At 51.8% G+C, this 21,197-nt stretch overlaps 1 protein-coding gene across 2 annotated transcripts; it reads right to left on the bottom strand.

Moving 5' to 3' along the window:
* Nucleotides 1-2,992: 2,992 nt before the first annotated feature.
* On the bottom strand, nucleotides 2,993-20,773 carry DNAJB13 (DnaJ heat shock protein family (Hsp40) member B13). Of its 2 annotated transcripts, XR_012930359.1 has the most exons (9): nucleotides 20,490-20,773; nucleotides 12,827-12,930; nucleotides 11,566-11,718; nucleotides 10,145-10,293; nucleotides 9,359-9,472; nucleotides 8,677-8,790; nucleotides 5,366-5,442; nucleotides 3,535-4,398; nucleotides 2,993-3,504 (listed from the first exon to the last, which is right to left on the bottom strand). XR_012930359.1 is itself a non-coding variant. In XM_032978460.2 (8 exons), exons 1-8 carry the CDS (start codon nucleotides 20,555-20,557, stop codon nucleotides 4,239-4,241), a joined length of 939 nt encoding a protein of 312 aa, XP_032834351.1. In that variant the 5' UTR covers nucleotides 20,558-20,773; the 3' UTR covers nucleotides 2,993-4,238. The 2 variants fall into 2 exon arrangements, 1 of the variants encoding a protein (XP_032834351.1); XM_032978460.2 differs by having other exon boundaries at nucleotides 2,993-4,398.
* Between the last annotated feature and the right edge of the window lie 424 nt (nucleotides 20,774-21,197).

The following is a 21,197-nucleotide window of genomic DNA, read 5'->3' as shown; positions in this document are numbered from 1 at the left end:
GCCACTGTGGGAGATTGTGGGAGATTGTGCCCCTGTGGGAGACTGTGCGAGATTGTTGGAGATTGTGCCCCTGTGGGAGATTGTGGGAGATTGTGCCCCTGTGGGAGATTGTGGGAGATTGTGCCCCTGTGGGAGATTGTGGGAGACTGGGAGATTGTGAGAGATTTTGCCCCTGTGGGAGATTGTGCCCCTGTGGGAGATTGTGGGAGATTGTGCCCCTGTGGGAGATTGTGGGAGATTGTGCCCTTGTGGGAGATTGTAGGAGATTGTGCCACTGTGGGAGATTGTGGGAGATTGTGCCCCTGTGGGAGATTGTGGGAGATTGTGCCACTGTGGGAGATTGTGCCCCTGTGGGAGATTGTGGGAGGTTGTGCCACTGTGGGAGATTGTGGGAGATTGTGCCCCTGTGGGAGATTGTGGGAGATTGTGCCACTGTGGGAGATTGTGCCCCTGTGGGAGATTGTGCCCCTGTGGGAGATTGTGGGAGATTGTGCGCCTATGGGAGATTGTTGGAGATTGTGGGAGATTGTGCCCCTGTGGGAGATTGTGCGAGGTTGTGGGAGATTGTGCCCCTGTGGGAGATTGTTGGAGATTGTGCCCCTGTGGGAGATTGTGCGAGATTGTGGGAGATTGTGCCCCTGTGGGAGATTGTGGGAGATTGTGCCCCTGTGGGAGATTGTGGGAGACTGTGGGAGATTGTTGGAGATTGTGCCCCTGTAGGAGATTGTGGGAGATTGTGCCCCTGTGGGAGATTGTGGGAGACTGTGGGAGATTGTTGGAGATTGTGCCCCTGTGGGAGATTGTGGGAGATTGGGCTCCTGTGGGAGATTGTGGGAGATTGTGTCCCTGTGGGAGATTGTGGGAGATTGTGCCCCTGTGGGAGATTGTGGGAGATTGTGCCACTGTGGGAGATTGTGGGAGATTGTGCCCCTGTGGGAGATTGTGAGAGATTGTGAGAGATTGTGCCCCTGTGGGAGATTGTGCCCCTGTGGGAGATTGTGGGAGGTTGTGCCACTGTGGGAGATTGTGGGAGATTGTGCCCCTGTGGGAGATTGTGCCCCTGTGGGAGATTGTGGGAGATTGTGTCCCTGTGGGAGATTGTGCCACTGTGGGAGATTGTGGGAGATTGTGCCACTGTGGGAGATTGTGGGAGATTGTGACCCTGTGGGAGATTGTGGGAGATTGTGCTCCTGTGGGAGATTGTGCCCCTGTGGGAGATTGTGGGAGATTGTGCCCCTGTGGGAGATTGTGGGAGACTGTCGGAGATTGTGGGAGATTGTGCCCCTGTGGGAGATTGTGGGAGATTGTGCCCCTGTGGGAGATTGTGGGAGATTGTGCCCCTGTGGGAGATTATGGGAGACTGTGGGAGATTGTGCCCCTGTGGGAGATTGTGGGAGATTGTGCCACTGTGGGAGATTGTGCCCCTGTGAGAGATTGTGCCCCTGTGGGAGATTGTGCCACTGTGGGAGATTGTGGGAGATTGTGCGCCTGTGGGAGATTGTGGGAGATTGTGCCCCTGTGCGAGATTGTGGGAGATTGTGCCCCTGTGGGAGATTGTTGGAGATTGTGGGAGATTGTGCCCCTGTGGGAGATTGTGCGAGATTGTGGGAGATTGTAGGAGATTGTGCCCCTGTGGGAGATTGTGGGAGACTGTGGGATATTGTTGGAGATTGTGCCCTTGTGGGAGATTGTGCCCCTGTGGGAGATTGTGCCCCTGTGGGAGATTGTGGGAGATTGTGCCCCTGTGGGAGATTGTGGGAGATTGTGCCCCTGTGGGAGATTGTGGGAGATTGTGCCCCTGTGGGAAATTGTGGGAGATTGTGCCCCTGTGGGAGATTGTGGGAGATTGTGCCCCTGTGGGAGATTGTGGGAGATTGTGCCCCTGTGGGAGATTGTGAGCGATTGTGGGAGATTGTGCCCCTGTGGGAGATTGTGCCCCTGTGGGAGATTGTGGGAGACTGTGGGAGATTGTGCCACCATGGGAGATTGTGGGAGATTGTGCCCCTGTGGGAGATTGTGGGAGATTGTGCCCCTGTTGTGTGCGTACTGAGAACTTGTTCTGTCCCAGGGGACGTGGCCAACCGCGCTCGTCGGAGGTGCCGGGAGGGGGGGGGGGTAAAGACGTCAAACTAAACGCAAAAGGCAGTTCGAAGAGAGCAGAGAGCAGAGTTTGTCGATCAAAGATGATGACATGAAAGTGCGCTGCTCCGGTGGCTTCCAAAGTTGTACGTATGTTGAACGTCTTCGGCACCGAGCGTAGTCAACTATGTTAACCTGTGGGTCTCTGTGAATCTCTGTGGGTCTCTGTGGGTCTCTGTGAATCTCTGTGGGTCTCTGTGAATCTCTGTGGGTCTCTGTGAAGCTCTGTGTATGTGTGTGTACATTGAACGTCTTCCGCACCGAGCGTCGTCAACTATGTTAGCCTGTGGGTCTCTGTGAATCTCTGTGGATCTCTGTGAATCTCTGTGGATCTCTGTGTGTCTCTGGGTCTCTGTGAATCTCTGTGGGTCTCTGTGAATCTCTGTGGGTCTCTGTGTATATGTGTGTGTACGTTGAACGTCTTCCGCACCGAGCGTCGTCAACTATGATAACCTGTGGGTCTCTGTGAATCTGTGGGTCTCTGTGTGTCTCTGTGGGTCTCTGTGAATCTCTGTGGGTCTCTGTATGTCTTTGTATATACGTACGTACACGTGTGTGTGTGTACACACACACACGTGTACACACGTGTATACACAGACACGTGTGTTTGCCCCACGTGATGAGGAATGCCCCACGTGATGACGATTGCCCCACCTGATGAGGAATGCCCCACGTGATGAGGATTGCCCCACGTGATGACGATTGCTTGCGTTGCGATCGAAACGTTATTTATTTGATCTTATTTCTACCTCCGTGACTGCCGAAACAACCAATGCGTGTGGACTCCTGCAGTCACGAAAGCGTCAAGCGAGGAGCTCTCATAACGACGAACGCATCGACAAGTGCAAACATCAACGAGATGAACGCGAAATATCACGCGGATTTATTTCAACTCGCGACAACCCCCACCGAGGCATCCCACGCGCGATGGCAGAGACAAAGATCCCCCGCGTAGCCTGTGACAGGCCGTAGGGGCAAGTGCTGTTACCGAGTAGCAGCACCTGTGAAGGCCGGAACGGCACACGAGGGGGTGGGTGGCCAGCACCACGCCCGGCCGCCTTTGTCTCCCCGGTGGCGGTGTTCACTACGCACCGCTACACCGGGCACTCGTTTGAGGCTGAGTCGACCTAGGGGAGGCCCAGGACCGGTTCAGATAATCGTCACCGGCGTTGGCCTTGAGCGGGAATCGAACTCGGGTCGCCGGGTTGGTTGCGCTAACCACTACAGCACTGCGCGATGACGCACACGCACACACACACGCACCTACACACACACGCACCTACACACACACACCTACACACACGCACACACGCACCTACACACGCACACACGCACCTACACACACACACGCACCTACACACGCACCTACACACGCACACGCACCTACACACGCACACGCACCTACACACGCACACACCTACACACACACCTACACACGCACCTACACACGCACACACCTACACACACGCACACACACCTACACACACGCACACACACACGCACACACGCACCTACACACGCACACACGCACCTACACACACACGCAACTACACACACGCAACTACACACACACACCTATACACGCAAACGCACCTACACACGCACACGCACCTACGCACGCACCTACGCACGCGCACCTACACACGCGCACCTACGCACGCACCTACACACGCACCTACACACACACGCACCTACACACACACCTACACACGCACGCAGCCAACGCACGCACACACGTACACATACGTACACACGCACACCTAACGCACACACGCACACCTAACGCACACCTACGCACACACGCACCTACACACACGCACACACGCACCTACGCACACGCGTGCACGTGCACACCTACGCACACGCATGCATGTATACACGCCCACGTACGTGCACACGCGCGACCGCACACCCCAAGCTGTTCGTGTGACGGTGATGGTACTGATGATGACGATAGCGATGACGGTGTTGGTGGTGATGACGGTGGTGGCAGGGATGGTGGTGGTAGTGGTGGCGACGGTGGTGATGACGATGACGGTGGTGGTGACGATGGTGGTAGCGACGGTGGTGACGGTGGTGGTGGCGACGGTGGTGGTGTCCTAGCAGTGCGTGGGCAGCGCCTGCTGGATGAGGAGTTTGTCGGCGGCGCTGAGCCGCACGGGGAAGACGACATCGAAGTGAATGAGGAGGAGCCCTCGCTGCTCGGGGTCCAGCGACAGCGGCATCCCCTCCCCGGGGATCGTCTTCGTGTACGCGGGGCTGGGACACGGACAGAGACACAGACAGAGACACACACAGACAGAGACACACAGACAGACACAGAGACACACGTACAGAGACACACGTACAGAGACACACAGACAGAGACAAAGACAGAGACACACACAGACAGAGACACCATCACAAGGACATCAAGACACGTACAGAGACACACAGACAGAGACACCATCACAAGGACATCAAGACACGTACAGAGACACACAGACAGAGACACCATCACAAGGACATCAAGACACGTACAGAGACACACACACGGACAGAGACACCACCACCACCATCACAAGGACATCAAGACACGACCAGAGACACACACACGCGGATAGAGACGCATACAGAGATCCCACAGGGACACCAAGACACGTACAGAGACAAAGATCCCCCGTGTAGCCTGTGAAGGCTGTAAGGGCAAGTGCTGTTAGTAGCGAGTAGCAGCACCTGTGAACACACAAAGACAAAGATCCCCCGTGTAGCCTGTGACAGGTTGTTGGGGCAAGCGCTGTTAGCGAGCAGCGATGAAGGTTACCGGCACTGGCACACGTGGGGGTTGGTGGCCATCATCACGACCGGCCGCCTTTGTCTCCCTCGTGGAGAGAGAGACACGCAGAGAGAGAGACAGAGAGAGATACACAGAGAGAGAGAGACAGAGACAGAGAGAGACACAGAGAGAGAGAGAGACAGAGAGAGAGAGAGAGAGACACAGAGAGAGACACAAAGAGACACAGAGAGACAGAGAGAGAGACAGAGAGACACAGAGAGAGAGAGACACGGAGAGAAACAGAGAGAGAGACACAGAGAGAGACAGAGACACACAGAGAGACACAGAGACACACAGAGAGACAGAGAGAGACAGAGAGAGACAGAGAGAGACAGAGAGAGAGACAGAGAGACACAGAGAGACACACAGAGAGACAGAGAGAGGAGGGAGTGGTGTGTGTGGCTTCCTTACTGAACGATGTCGTTAATGGGCACGTTTATTTTCCGGCCATCCAGCGTGTCCACTTCGACTGTACAGCCAGTCAGAGCCTGCACACCGTCACACACAGACCCCCCCCCCCTTTAACACAACACAGAGACCCCCTTTAACACACAACACAGAGACCCCCCCCTTTAACACAACACAGAGACCCCCTTTAACACACAACACAGAGACCCCCTTTAACACACAACACAGAGACCCCCTTTAACACACAACACAGAGACCCCCCCCCTTTAACACAACACAGAGACCCCCTTTAACACACAACACAGAGACACCCCCCCCCCTTTAACACAACACAGAGACCCCCTTTAACACACAACACAGAGACCCCCTTTAACACACAACACAGAGACCCCCTTTAACACACAACACAGAGACCCCCCCCCCTTTAACACAACACAGAGACCCCCTTTAACACACAACACAGAGACCCCCCCCCTTTAACACACAACACAGAGACCCCCTTTAACACACAACACAGAGACTCCCTTTAACACACAACACAGAGACCCCCTTTAACACACAACACAGAGACCCCCTTTAACACAACACAGAGACCCCCCCCCCTTTAACACACAACACAGAGACCCCCTTTAACACACAATACAGAGACCCCCTTTAACACACAACACAGAGACCCCCTTTAACACACAACACAGAGACCCCCTTTAACACACAACACAGAGACCCCCCCCTTTAACACAACACAGAGACCCCCCCCTTTAACACAACACAGAGACCCCCCCCCTTTAACACACAACACAGAGACCCCCTTTAACACACAACACAGAGACCCCCTTTAACACAACACAGAGACCCCCTTTAACACAACACAGAGACCCCCTTTAACACACAACACAGAGACAGAGACCCCCCCCCCTTTAACACACAACACAAAGACAGAGACCCCCCCCCCTTTAACACACAACACAAAGACAGAGACCCCCCCTTTAACACAACACAGAGACAAAGATCCCCCCTTTAACACACAACACAACACAGAGACTCCCCCTTGAACACACAACACAGACCCCCCCCTTTAACACACAAGACAAAGACCGCCCCCTTGAACACACAAAGACAAAGACCCCCCCCTTTAACACACAACACAAAGAGAGAGACCGCCCCTTTAACACACAACACAGAGACAGAGACCCCCCCTTTAACACACAACACAGAGACCCCCTTTAACACACAACACAGAGACTCCCTTTAACACACAACACAGAGACCCCCTTTAACACACAACACAGAGACCCCCTTTAACACAACACAGAGACCCCCCCCCCTTTAACACAACACAGAGACCCCCCCCTTTAACACACAACACAGAGACCCCCTTTAACACACAACACAGAGACCCCCTTTAACACACAACACAGAGACCCCCCCCCCTTTAACACACAACACAGAGACCCCCTTTAACACACAAAACAGAGACCCCCTTTAACACACAACACAGAGACCCCCTTTAACACACAACACAGAGACCCCCTTTAACACACAACACAGAGACCCCCCCCTTTAACACAACACAGAGACCCCCCCCTTTAACACAACACAGAGACCCCCCCCCTTTAACACACAACACAGAGACCCCCTTTAACACACAACACAGAGACCCCCTTTAACACAACACAGAGACCCCCTTTAACACACAACACAGAGACAGAGACCCCCCCCCCCTTTAACACACAACACAAAGACAGAGACCCCCCCCCCCTTTAACACACAACACAAAGACAGAGACCCCCCCCTTTAACACAACACAGAGACAAAGATCCCCCCTTTAACACACAACACAACACAGAGACTCCCCCTTGAACACACAACACAGACCCCCCCCCCCCCCCCTTTAACACACAAGACAAAGACCACCCCCTTGAACACACAAAGACAAAGACCCCCCCCTTTAACACACAACACAAAGAGAGAGACCGCCCCTTTAACACACAACACAGAGACAGAGACCCCTCCTTTAACACACAACACAGAGACAGAGACCCCCCCTTTAACACACAACACAGAGAGAGAGATCCCCCCTTTAACACACAACACAGAGAGAGAGATCCCCCCTTTAACACACAACACAGAGAGAGAGATCCCCCCTTTAACACACAACACCGAGACAGAGACCCCCCCTTTAACACACAACACAGAGACAGAGACCCCCCCTTTAACACACAACACAGAGACAGAGACCCCCCCTTTAACACACAACACAGAGACAGAGACCCCCCCTTTAACACACAACACAGAGACAGAGACCCCCCCTTTAACACACAACACAGAGACAGAGACCCCCCCTTTAACACACAACACAGAGATCCCCCCGGTGTCGCCTTTAACAGATGAACATGCAGCGGTGGCAGCGGCAGCAGTGGCAGCGGCAGTGGTCATAGCAGCAGGCCTGGCGTTCGCGACCAATATTATACACAGGAGAGATTTTTGTTGGAGTGAGATTGCATTCATATATAAATGTTGTGTCGTTAAACCCGCCACCACCCGACACAGCCAATCAGTAAGGGGTTTGTCACGTAAACAGAACGTGGCCAATTCGTTACCAGTACAGCACTAACCAGTTGTGTGTTGGAGAGTAAACCCACTACAACATTTACAATCTGAGTACTGAGTACAATCACAATCAGTGCGTTACTAGTACAGCACTAACCGCTTGTGTGTTGGAGAGTAAACCCACTACAACATTTACAATCTGAGTGCTGAGTACAATCACAATCAGTGCGTTACTAGTACAGCACTAACCGCTTGTGTGTTGGAGAGTAAACCCACTACAACATTTACAATCTGAGTGCTGAGTACAATCACAATCAGTGCGTTACTAGTACAGCACTAACCGCTTGTGTGTTGGAGAATAAATCCACTACAACATTTACACTCTGAGTACTCAGTACAGAGACTCCAAATCTACAGCAGCAGCAGGCATCGTCAGGGTCTGGGTCGAACCCACGACCTCTTGCACACCAGGCGAGGTAGTCAACATCTCCTAGCCACCGTGATGATGATGATGAGTGAGAGAGACGCAGACTCCAAATCTACAGCAGCAGCAGACATCGTCAGGGTCGGGATGTAACCCACGACCTCCTGTAGACCCCGCGAGGTAGTTAACATCTCATAGCCACAGTGATGATGATGATGAGTGAGAGAGACGCAGACTCCAAATCTACATTGCAGGAGCAGCAGGCATCGTCAGGGTCGGGATGGAACCCACGACCTCCTGCGTGCCAGGCGAGGAGGCGGTGCCCAGCCCGGCCACCCACCTTGCTGAGAGAGATGCGCACGGTCTGGACGAGGTTGTCGCCATGGCGCTGGAACCGCGAGTGCGGCTTCTCCTTGACGACGAAGATGATGTCGGCCGGGATGTTGTTGGGGCCCTGGCGGCAGCATCATCACACGCAACGTCGTCATCGTCGTCATCATCACACGCAACGTCGTCATCATCACACGCAACGTCGTCATCATCACACGCAACGTCGTCATCGCCGTCATCATCACACGCAACGTCGTCATCGTCATCGTCACACGCAACGTCGTCATCGTCATCATCACACGCAACGTCGTCATCGTCATCATCACACGCAACGTCGTCATCATCACACGCAACGTCGTCATCGTCGTCATCATCACACGCAACGTCGTCATCATCACACGCAACGTCGTCATCGTCGTCATCACACGCAATGTCGTCATCACACGCAACATCGTCATCATCACACGCAACGTCGTCATCATCACACGAACGTCGTCATCGTCGTCATCATCACACGCAACGTCGTCATCACTGGGGGTGATGCTGGGTGCTGGAGGGGGGGGGGGGCTGGGCGTGATGCTGGGTGCTGGAGGGGGGTGGGTGCTGGGCGGGGGGGGGGGCTGGGGGGGGTGCTGGAGGGGAGCTGGAGGGGAGCTGGAGGGGGGGGTGCTGGAGGGGGCTGGGTGTGCTACCTGGTCGCCCTCCCTGGGGAAGGTGATCCGCGTGCCCGACCTCCAGCCGGGCCTCACCGTGATGCTCAGGATCTTGTCGCGGATGCTCGACGTGTGGCCATCCTCGTTCATGACCTGCACGCGGGGCAGCGGCACGGACGTCAACCTCCTCCCCCCCCCACCAAAGACAAAGATCCCCCGTGTAGCCTGTGACAGGCCGTAGGGGCAAGTGCTGTTAGTAGCGAGTAGCAGCACCTGTGAAGGCCGGAACAGCACACGAGGGGGTGGGTGGCCAGCACCACGCCCGGCCGCCTTTGTCTCCCCAGTGGCGATATTCACTACACACCGCTTCACCGGGTACTCGTTTAAGGCTGAGTCGACCTAGGGGAGGCCCGGGACCGGTTCAGGTAATCGTCACCGGTGGTGTTGGCCGTGAGCGGGAATTGAACTCGGGTCGCCGGGTTCGTAGCGCAGCGTAGTGCTGACCACTACACCCACCGCTCCCCTCATCACCACAACCACCAGAGTCATCACCATTGTCATCGTCATGATCATCACCATAATCATCACCATTATCACTGGTGGTGGTGGTGGTGCAATCGTGGTGGTGGCGGTACGGTGGTGGTAGTGGTGATACGGTGGTGGCGGTGGTACAATGGTGGTGGCGGTACCGTGGTGGTGGTGGTACGGTGGTGGTGGTACGATGGTGGTGGTGGTGGTGGCGGTGATACGGTGGTGGTGGTGGCGGTACGATGGTGGTGGTGGTACAGTGGTGGTGGTACGGTGGTGGTGATGGTGGCCACGTGCCCTGCGAGAGATTTTCATCTTCTTGGTGCAGCCACGGTGGAGGTCCTCCAGGGAGAGTGGCAGGTCGCGCACCACGGCAGGGTCCTCACGCCGCCCCGCCGTGCCGTGCCGGCCCCGCCACGGTGCGCCCGCCTCTCCCACAAAGAGCTCTGCCTCGCGGCCACGGCGACATCGTCATCATCGCCGTCATCATCGTCGTCATCTTCATCATCGTCGTCATCGTCGCCGTTGTCATCGTCGTCATCACCGTCATCATCGTCGTCATCATCACCGTCGTCATCATCATCGTCATCATCGTCGTCATCGTCGTCATCACTGTCATCATCGTCATCATCGCCGTTATCATCGCCGTTATCATCGTCGTCATCGTAATCGTCGTCGTCGTCACCGTCATCATCACCGTCATCATCGTCATCATCGTCGTCATCACCGTCATCATCATCGTCATCATCGTCGTCATCGTCGTCATCACCGTCATCATCGTCATCATCACCGTCATCATCGTCATCATGGTCATCGTCGTCGTCATCACCGTCATCACCATCGTCCTCACCGTCATCACCGTCATCATCATCATCGTCATCATTGTCGTCGTTGTCGTCAGCCGTGATCAATCCGCTGCTGCATGGCAGGCAGCCCCATCGTCTCTCCCCATCACAGGCAGCACCCACAACCCCCACGCGTCGCGACAGGGTCACTGTGACAGGGTCACTGCGACAGGGTCACTGCGACAGGGTCACTGTGACAAGGTCACTGTGACGTGCGACGGGGTCACTGCGACGGGGTCACTGCGACGGGGTCACTGCGACGGGGTCACTGTGACGGGGTCACTGTGACAGTCACTGTGACGGGGTCACTGTGACGGGGTCACTGCGACGGGGTCACTGCGACGGGGTCACTGTGACAGGGTCACTGTGACGTGCGACGGGGTCACTGCGATGGGGTCACTGCGATGGGGTCACTGTGATGGGGTCACTGTGACGGGGTCACTGTGACAGGGTCACTGCGACAGGGTCACTGTGACGGGGTCACTGCGACGGGGTCACTGCGACGGGGTCACTGTGACGTGCGACGGGGTCACTGCGATGGGGTCACTGCGACGGGGTCACTGCGACGGGGTCACTGCGACGTGCGACGGGGTCACTGCGACGTACGTACATACGTGTGTGCACACGTATGTACGTACGCCAGTGTACGTACATACGAACGTACACAGGCGTACATTCGTACGTACACACACACGTAAGCATATGTACACACGCGTACGCACGTGTACGAACGTACACACACCCGTACGCTTGTGTGCGTGCATACGTACACACGTACGTGTACGTACGCAGGCGCATATATGTACACGCACGCACCTGTGCACACGCACACACCTGTGCATGCGTGCGTGCGCGCGCGTGGCGAGGGCTCACCGGAGAAGGGGTTCTCTCCGCCGAAGAACTCGCGGAAGGTCTTGCGGGAGTCCCCGTGGAAGGCGTAGGGCTCCGTCCACTTGCCGTCCTCCAGCGGGGCGCCGTCGTTCAGGCCCTCGGGCCCAAACTGGTCATAGACGGCTCTTCTCTGCGCTGCAAAGACAAAAGTCCCCCCACGTGTAGCCTGTCACAGACTGCTGGGGCAAGTGCTGTGAGCGAGCAGCGCCTACAAAGACAAAGGTCCCCCGTGTAGCCTGTGACAGACTGCTGGGGCAAGTGCTGTTAGTAGCGAGTAGCAGCAGCGGCTGTGAACACACAAAGACAAAGGTCCCCCCACGTGTAGCCTGTGACAGACTGCTGGGGCAAGTGCTGTGAGCGAGTAGCAGCAGCGCCTGTGAACACACAAAGACAAAGGTCCCACGTGTAGCCTGTGACAGGCTGCTGGGGCAAGTGCTGTGAGCGAGCAGCGCCTATGAAGGCCGGCACTGTGGCACACGAGGGGGTGGGTGGACGGCACCACGCCCGGCCACCTTTGTCTCCCCGGTGGCGATGTGTTTACGCTCCGCACCGGGTACTCGTTTGAGGCCGAGTCGGCCTAGGACCGTTTCAGATAATCGTCACTGGCGGCGTTGGCCGTGAGCGGGAAAATGGAACTGGGGTCGCCAGGTTCGTAGCGCAGCGTAGCGCTAACCGCCACGCTACCGCTCCACAGTGACACACAACAACAACAACAACAACCGCCATTCGCCACTAAGTGGCGGTGACGTCACTATGACGCTTGTGCCAGGCCATGTGCACCTTGAGGCCACGTGAAGTGTCGAACGCCCGCTGGCAGGAGGTCACGGGGTAGACCCAGCAGGTGCCACAGGTCGACTGACCACGTCACTCCATCTCTTCTCTAGCCCATGCGCGCCCATTTCGCCCCCTCGATCCGGCCGAACAAAAGCTGTTTAGGCATGCGGTGACTGGGCATGAGGGCTACATGGCCCAGCCAACGCAGCCTTGCCTGCCGGAGGAACTCACCGATGGGACTTTGTCCAGATCTTTCAAGGATTTGTGAGCTCCTCACACAATCCAGCCTGCAGGTTAAACCCAGGATGGATCGTAGGCAGGCCAGCCTAAATGTTTCTAACCAGCGAAGATGTTCCATTAGGGGGGGGATCCACGTTTCGCAAGTGTAGAGAAGGAGGGAATGACTGTGACACACACACGGTGACACACACAGTGACACACACATAGGGACACACACAGTGACACGCACCGTTGCTAAGGACTTCGTAAGCCTCCGATACGAGCAGCAGGGTCTCCGCTGCCCCCACATCGCTGCACTTGTTGGGGTGTAACTTCAGGGCCAAGCGCCGATACCTGGGACACACACAGTGACACACACACACACAGTAACACACACAGTGACACACACACACACAGTGACACACACACAGTGACACACACACACACACAGTGACACACATACACAGTGACACACACACACACAGTGACACACACACACAGTGACACACACACAGTGACGCACACACACACAGTGACATACACACAGTGACACATACACAGTGACACACACAGTGACACACACACAGTGACACAACAACAACAACCGCCATTCGCCACTAAGTGGCGGTGACGTCACCACGACGCTTGTGCCAAGCTATGTGCACCCTGAGGCCACGTGAAGTGTCGAACGCCCGCTGGCAGGAGGTCACGGGGCAGACCCAGGTGCCACGGGTCGACTGACTGAGATGACTGGCTGATGCACCACCTGTGCCCCCTACTGTGCCAACCTACTGTACTTTAGCCACCCGGTGCTCCGCTCGTTGTTCTGAGCGTCGCTCCTCCGCCCTCCGTTGTTGTTGGAGGGCGACTACCTCCAACTGCCCAGTAGCATCCTTCACGAGCCTCCTCCACAGAAGCCGATCTTGACACCGCTGGTACCAGTCATCGGCAAGTCCACTCAGCTCCACGTCCTCCTGTACCACATCACTCCATCTCTTCTCTAGCCCGTGCCGCGCCCGCTTAGCCCCCTCGATCCGGCCGAACAAAAGCTGTTTCGGCATGCGGTGGCTGGGCATGCGTGCTACATGACCCAGCCATCGCAGCCTTGCCCGTCGGAGGAGCTCACCGATGGGACCTTGCCCAGATCTTTCAAGGATTTGTGAGCTCCTCACACAATCCAGTCTGGTTAAACCCAGGATGGATCGTAGGCAGGTCAGCTTAAATGTTTCTAACCGGCGAAGATGTTCCATTAGGAGGGTCCACGTTTCGCAAGCGTAGAGAAGGGAGGGAATTACCGTGGCCGAGAAGACCTGAAGCTTAGTGCGGAGCGACAGACCAGGTAGCTTCCACACAGCATTACGCAACCGATGAAAAGATATTGGCGCTCGACTGATTCGGAGTGAGACCTCTGCTGTTAAACTGGAGCCGGTCATAAGCACACTGCCCAGGTATGGGAAACTCTCCACTCTCTCCACGACTGCCCCATCACCGGTTGGGAGTTGTGGGGGTGGAGTGTCCGATGGTACAAAATACCCAGGCAGGTGCTTAGTTTTGGTGGGGCTGATGGTAAGGCCCCATCTCTTAGTGGCACGCTCCAATCTCAGCAGCAGCGTCTCCAACTCCTCCTCTGAATGAGCAGCTATTACCAAATCATCGGCATACGTAACGTGGTTGACCAATAGGGAGCCATCCCTTGACCGCACGCGGGCATCGATCAGCCTCCCATTATATCTGTACCATATGGAGATTCCCCCGGTACAGCTATTGAAGGCTTCACGAACTACGTGGTCAAAATAGATGTTAAATAATGTGGGAGCCAGAGGACATCCCTATCGCACCCCAAGGTGTACAGGGAATGGCTCGGACTCCCGGCCACGTAGTTTTACACGGGCCCGCTCACCATCATGAAGGTCCTTAATGATCGTGAGCAGAGGGTCAGGTACTCCAAAAGCACAAAGAACAACCCAGAGCCCAGGCCTACTGATGGTCTCATAGGCCTTGACCAGGTAAATAAAGCAGAGATGTAGGTCTTGCTGTAATTCCCTACACCTCTGCTGTAGCAGATGGACAGAAAATATGGCATCTGTGCAGGACCGCCCTTTCCTGAAACTGCATTGGGGCTCCACAAGCCTCTCCTCAGCGTGCTTGGCAAGGCGATGTTGAATAATCCTTGCCAGGACCTTTCCCGGCACACTGAGGAGTGAGATGCCCTGTAGTTGTTACAGTCTGTGCGGTCCCCCTTCTTAAAGAGGGGGACCACCAGGGCATCCTTCCAATCCTGCGGAACCCGTCCAGTGGTCCAGACTGTTGTTATGATGTCATATAGGGCAGTCTGTGCACAAACGCCACCCTCCCTCAGCATTTCGCTTGGGAGATCATCTCTGCCCGCTGCCTTTCCTGGTCTCAGACTCCGGATCGCCTTCAGTACTTCCTCAGCAGATGGCACTTCAGCCACTCACAGGGGGTGACTTCTTCCAATATTTGAGGCACTGCAGCCTCAGCAGGGTCATCTTCACTTTGTGCCACGATGTTTTCCTGGCTGAGGGATTTTCCCTCCCCCACACACAGAGTGACACACACACACACAGACAGTGACACACACACAGTGACACACATACAGAGTGACACACACAGAGTGACACACACAGAGTGACACGACACACACAGAGTGACACGACACACACACAGTGACACACACAGAGTGACACACACAGACAATGACACACACAGAGTGACACACACACAGAGTGACACACACAGAGTGACACACACACAGACAGTGACACACACACAGACAGTGACACACACAGAGTGACACACACAGACAGTGACACACACACAGTGACACACACAGAGTGACACACAGAGTGACACACACACAGTGTGACACACACACAGAGTGACACACACAGAGTGACACACACAGAGTGACACACACACACAGTGACACACACAGTGACACACACAGAGTGACACACACAGACAATGACACACACAGAGTGACACACACACAGAGTGACACACACAGAGTGACACACACAGAGTGACACACACACAGACAGTGACACACACACAGACAGTGACACACACAGAGTGACACACACAGACAGTGACACACACACAGAGTGACACACACACAGAGTGACACATACAGAGTGACACACACAGAGTGACACACACACAGTGTGACACACACACAGAGTGACACACACAGAGTGACACACACAGAGTGACACACACAGAGTGACACACACACACAGTGACACAGACAGTGACACACACAGACAGTGACACACACAGACAGTGACACACACACACACAGTGACACACACACACAGAGTGACACACACAGAGTGACACACACAGACAGTGACACACACACAGTGACAGTGACAAGAATCTATGAGCACCTTTCATTGCCAGGAAGGGTACAAACATTTTTATTATTACCACCTCATAGCCAAATCTCACTACGTTTGTAAATCTCTGAGCAGCCTCCCATCCCAAGCAGTAATCAGACCCCAAGATATGTCTCGACTATGGATGGCAGTGTGACCAGCGCCACACCTGGCTGCCTTTGTCTTCCCAGTGCTAAAATCGGCGTGCAGCACCAGGTACTCATTTAAGGCTGAGTGGACCTAGGGGGAGGCCCAGGACCGGTGCAAATATTCACTGTCACTCGCTTGCAAATCCGACTCGTTGTGGTCTTGTGAGTTAAATCTCAGCTGGTTAAACAAAATAAACTTGAACCGTCTCTCTCTCACTCACTCACAATCTCACTCAACCAATGACCCACTCAGCCCCCATCTCACTCACCCACGTACTCATGCGCTCACCCACTCACCCACTCACTCACTCACCCACTCACTCACTCACCCACTCACTCACCCACTCACTCACTCACCCACTCACTCACTCACCCACCCACTCACCCACTCACTCACCCACTCACTCACCCACTCACTCACCCACTCACTCACACACCCACCCACTCACTCACTCACCCACTCACTCACTCACTCACCCACTCACCCACTCACTCACCCACTCAATCACTCACCCACTCACTCACCCACTCACTCACCTACTCACTCACCCACTCACTCACGCACCCACGCACCCACGTACCCACTCACTCACTTACCCACTCACCCACTCACTCACCCACCCACTCACTCACCCACTCACTCACCCACTCGCTCACCCACTCACCCACCCACTCACCCACTCACCCACCCACTCACTCACTCACCCACTCACCCACCCATTAACCCAATCACCCACGCACCCACTCACTCACTCACTCACCCACCCACTCACCCACTCACTCACTTACCCACTCACCCACCCACTCACCCACCCACTCACCCACTCACTTATTCACCCATCCACCCACTCACCCACTCACTCACCCACTCACCCACCCACCCACTCACCCACTCACTCACTCACCCACTTACCCACCCACTCACCCACCCACTCTTGCAAATGAGACTCTATGCTGGGTCTCTCTGCTTCATATATAATCTCAGCTGGTTAAACAAAATAAACTTTTACTAAATCGCTCAACCATCACGACCTCAATCCACCCACGATTACGAACGAGCCTGAATCATCTCAGTCACGTGGTTCAACAGCAGCACAGCACCCAACACTCAAGCCAGCGTCGCCTAGCAACGGGACGCGCCAGCGTCGCCTAGCAACGGGACGCGCTAGCGTCGCTTAGCAACGGGACGCGCCAGGGTCGAAAGACAGCGGTGGTCCAGATGTCTTGTGACCCCCCCCCCCATTTAATTCTCTAAAACTTATTATAGCTTTAAAGTAAAGGCGCATTATAAACATAAATGAACTTACAAAAGTGGGGGGGGGGGAGGACATGTTATATGGGTACATTAATTGCAGATCACAAGATCTCAGTGAGCTTTACCTGCTAAGATAAAAACATAGTTTAGTTTTATTTGTTTAACCTGCCTATACTTTGTACTCTATCGTGTGTATGTGTGTGTATTGTGTGTGTGTATATAGTGTGTATAGTGTGTGTATAGTGTGTGTGTATAGTGTGTGTGTGTATAGTGTGTGTATAGTGTGTGTGTATAGTGTGTGTGTAGTGTGTGTGTGGTGTGTGTGGTGTGTGTGTGTGTGTATAGTGTGTGTGTGGTGTGTGAATTTTGTGTGTGTGTATAGTGTGTGTGCGGTGTGTGTATTGTGTGTATAGTGTGTGTGTGTGGGTGTGTGTATTTTGTGTGTGTGTGTATATAGTGTGTATGTGTGTGTATAGTGTGTGTGTATAGTGTGTGTGTATAGTGTGTATGTGTATTGTGTGTGTGTATTGTGTGTGTGTATAGTGTGTGTGTATAGTGTGCGTGTGTATAGTGTGTGTGTATAGTGTGTGTGTGTATAGTGTGTGTGTGGTGTGTGTGTGGTGTGTGTGGTGTGTGTGTTGTGTGTGCGTATTGTGTGTGTGTGTGTATATATAGTGTGTGTGTGTGGTGCGTGTATAGTGTGTGTATAGTGTGTATTGTGTGTGTATAGTGTGTGTGTATTTTGTGTGTGTATATACTACTACACTACTATAAACTATAAACTACTACACTACACTATAAACTACTACACTACACACTATATACTATAAACTACTACACTACTATAAACTACTACACTACTATACACTATAAACTATAAACGACTACACTATACACTACACTACTACACTATATAATAAACTACTACACTATAAACTACTACACTACTATAAACTACTACACTATAAACTACTATACTACACTATAAACTATATACTACTACACTACTATACACTATATACTACTACACACTACATACACTACACTATAAACTACTACACTATAAACTATATACTACTACACTATACACTACACTACACACTATATAATATACTACACACTATACACTACACACTATACACATTATACTACTACACCACTATAAACTACTACACTATAAACTACTACACTACACACTATAAACGACTACACTACTATAAACTATATACTACACTACTATATACTACTACACTATACACTACACACTATATAATACACTACACACTGCATACACTACACTATATACTACTACACTACACTATACACTACTACACTATACACTACACTACTACACTCTATAAACTACACTATAAACTACTATAAACTACTACACTACACTATACTCTACTACACTATATAATACACTACACTATATACTACTATACTACACTATACACTATATACTACTACACTCTATAAACTATATAATATATAATACTACACTATACACTACACTATACACTACTACACTATACACTACTACACTATATACTACTACACTACACTACTACACTATATACTACTACACAACACTACTACACTATATACTACTACACTATATACTACTACACTACACTATACACTACTCTACTACACTATATAATACACTACACACTATAAACTATATAATATAAAATACTACACTATACACTACACTATATACTACTACACTACACTATACACTACTACACTATATACTACTACACAACACTACTACACTATATACTACTACACTATATACTACTACACTACACTATACACTACTCTACTACACTACACTACTACACTATATAATACACTACACACTATAAACTATATAATATAAACTACTACACTACACTATACACTACACTACTACACTATATAATACACTACACTATATACTACTACACTACTACACTATATAATACACTACACTATATACTACTACACTACACTACTACACTATATACTACTACACTACACTACTACACTAAATAATACACTACACTATATACTACTACACTACACTACTACACTATATAATACACTACACTATATACTACTACACTACTACACTAAATAATACACTACACTATATACTACTACACTACTACACTATATAATACACTACACTATATACTACTACACTACACTACTACACTATATAATACACTACACTATATACTACTACACTACTACACTAAATACACTACACTATATACTACTACACTACACTACTACATTATATAATACACTACACTATATACTACTACACTACTACACTATATAATACACTACACTATATACTACTACACTACACTACTACACTATATAATACACCACACTATATACTACTACACTACACTACTACACTATATAATACACTACACTATAAACTACTACACTACACTACTACACTATATAATACACTACACTATATACTACTACACTACACTATACACTACACTACTACACTATATAATACACTACACTATACACTATATACTACTACACTATACACTATATAATACACTACACTATATACTACTACACTACACTACTACACTAAATACACTACACTATATACTACTACACTACACTACTACATTATATAATACACTACATTATATACTACTACACTACTACACTATATAATACACTACACTATATACTACTACACTACACTACTACACTATATAATACACTACACTATATACTACTACACTACACTACTACACTATATAATACACTATACTATAAACTACTACACTACACTATATAATACACTACACTATATACTACTACACTACACTATACACTATATACTACTACACTACACTATACACTACACTACTACACTATATAATACACTACACACTATAAACTATATAATACATACTACTACACTATACACTACACTACTACACTATATAATACACTACACACTATAAACTATATAATACAAACTACTACACTACACTATACACTACACTACTACACTATATACTACTACACTACACTATACACTACTACAGAGCGACAACCGGCGCCGAGTGGCAGGCGACTCACGCTTTCTTCACGTCCGCGTCCGTGGCGCTCCGCGCGAGGCCGAGCGCCGCGTAAAAGTCGGGCCCCATCGCGACGAGAAGACTTCCAGGTGAGATTTTAAAATAAATTTGTTAACAAACAAAAAATTCGTTTAGATTATAACGATTTATATTTAAATATAAGATAAAAATAGTCCCTCCGCGTCGCTCGCCCCGCTCCGTCGCGAACCGCCGCCTTCACTCGGCGGAGGGATCTTCACGCGCAGCAACAGAAACACGAGCAAGGGGGGGCCACGTCACTTCCGGGTGACGCCGCGACGACTCGGTTACCATGGCGACTTCGGAGCGCGCACGCGCACCCCCCCTCCCCCTGGCAACGGGTAAACAGGAAGTGACGTTCGTGACGGAGACTTGGGAGTTTGGTACGATGGGGGTGGTGTGGACAGCACCACGCCCGGCCGCCTTTGTCTCCCCAGTTGGCGATGTTCACTACACACCACAGCAGTTACTCGTTTGAGGCTGAGTCGACCTAGGGGAGGCACAGGAGCGGTTAAAATAATCGTCACCGGTGGTGGCCGTGAGCGGGAATCGAACACTGCACCACCGCTCCTTAATGATCGTGAGCAGAGGGTCAGGTACTCCAAAAGCACGAAGAACAACCCAGAGCCCAGGCCTACTGATGGTATCATAGGCCTTGACCAGGTCAATAAAGCAGAGATGTAGGTCTTGC

The sequence above is a fragment of the Petromyzon marinus genome, chromosome 66, assembly GCF_048934315.1.
Source record: "Petromyzon marinus isolate PM22_M1 ecotype Great Lakes invasive population chromosome 66, UKy_Petmar_22M1.pri1.0, whole genome shotgun sequence".
NCBI lineage: Eukaryota > Metazoa > Chordata > Hyperoartia > Petromyzontiformes > Petromyzontidae > Petromyzon > Petromyzon marinus.
This window is presented reverse-complemented; position numbering and strand designations above follow the sequence as displayed.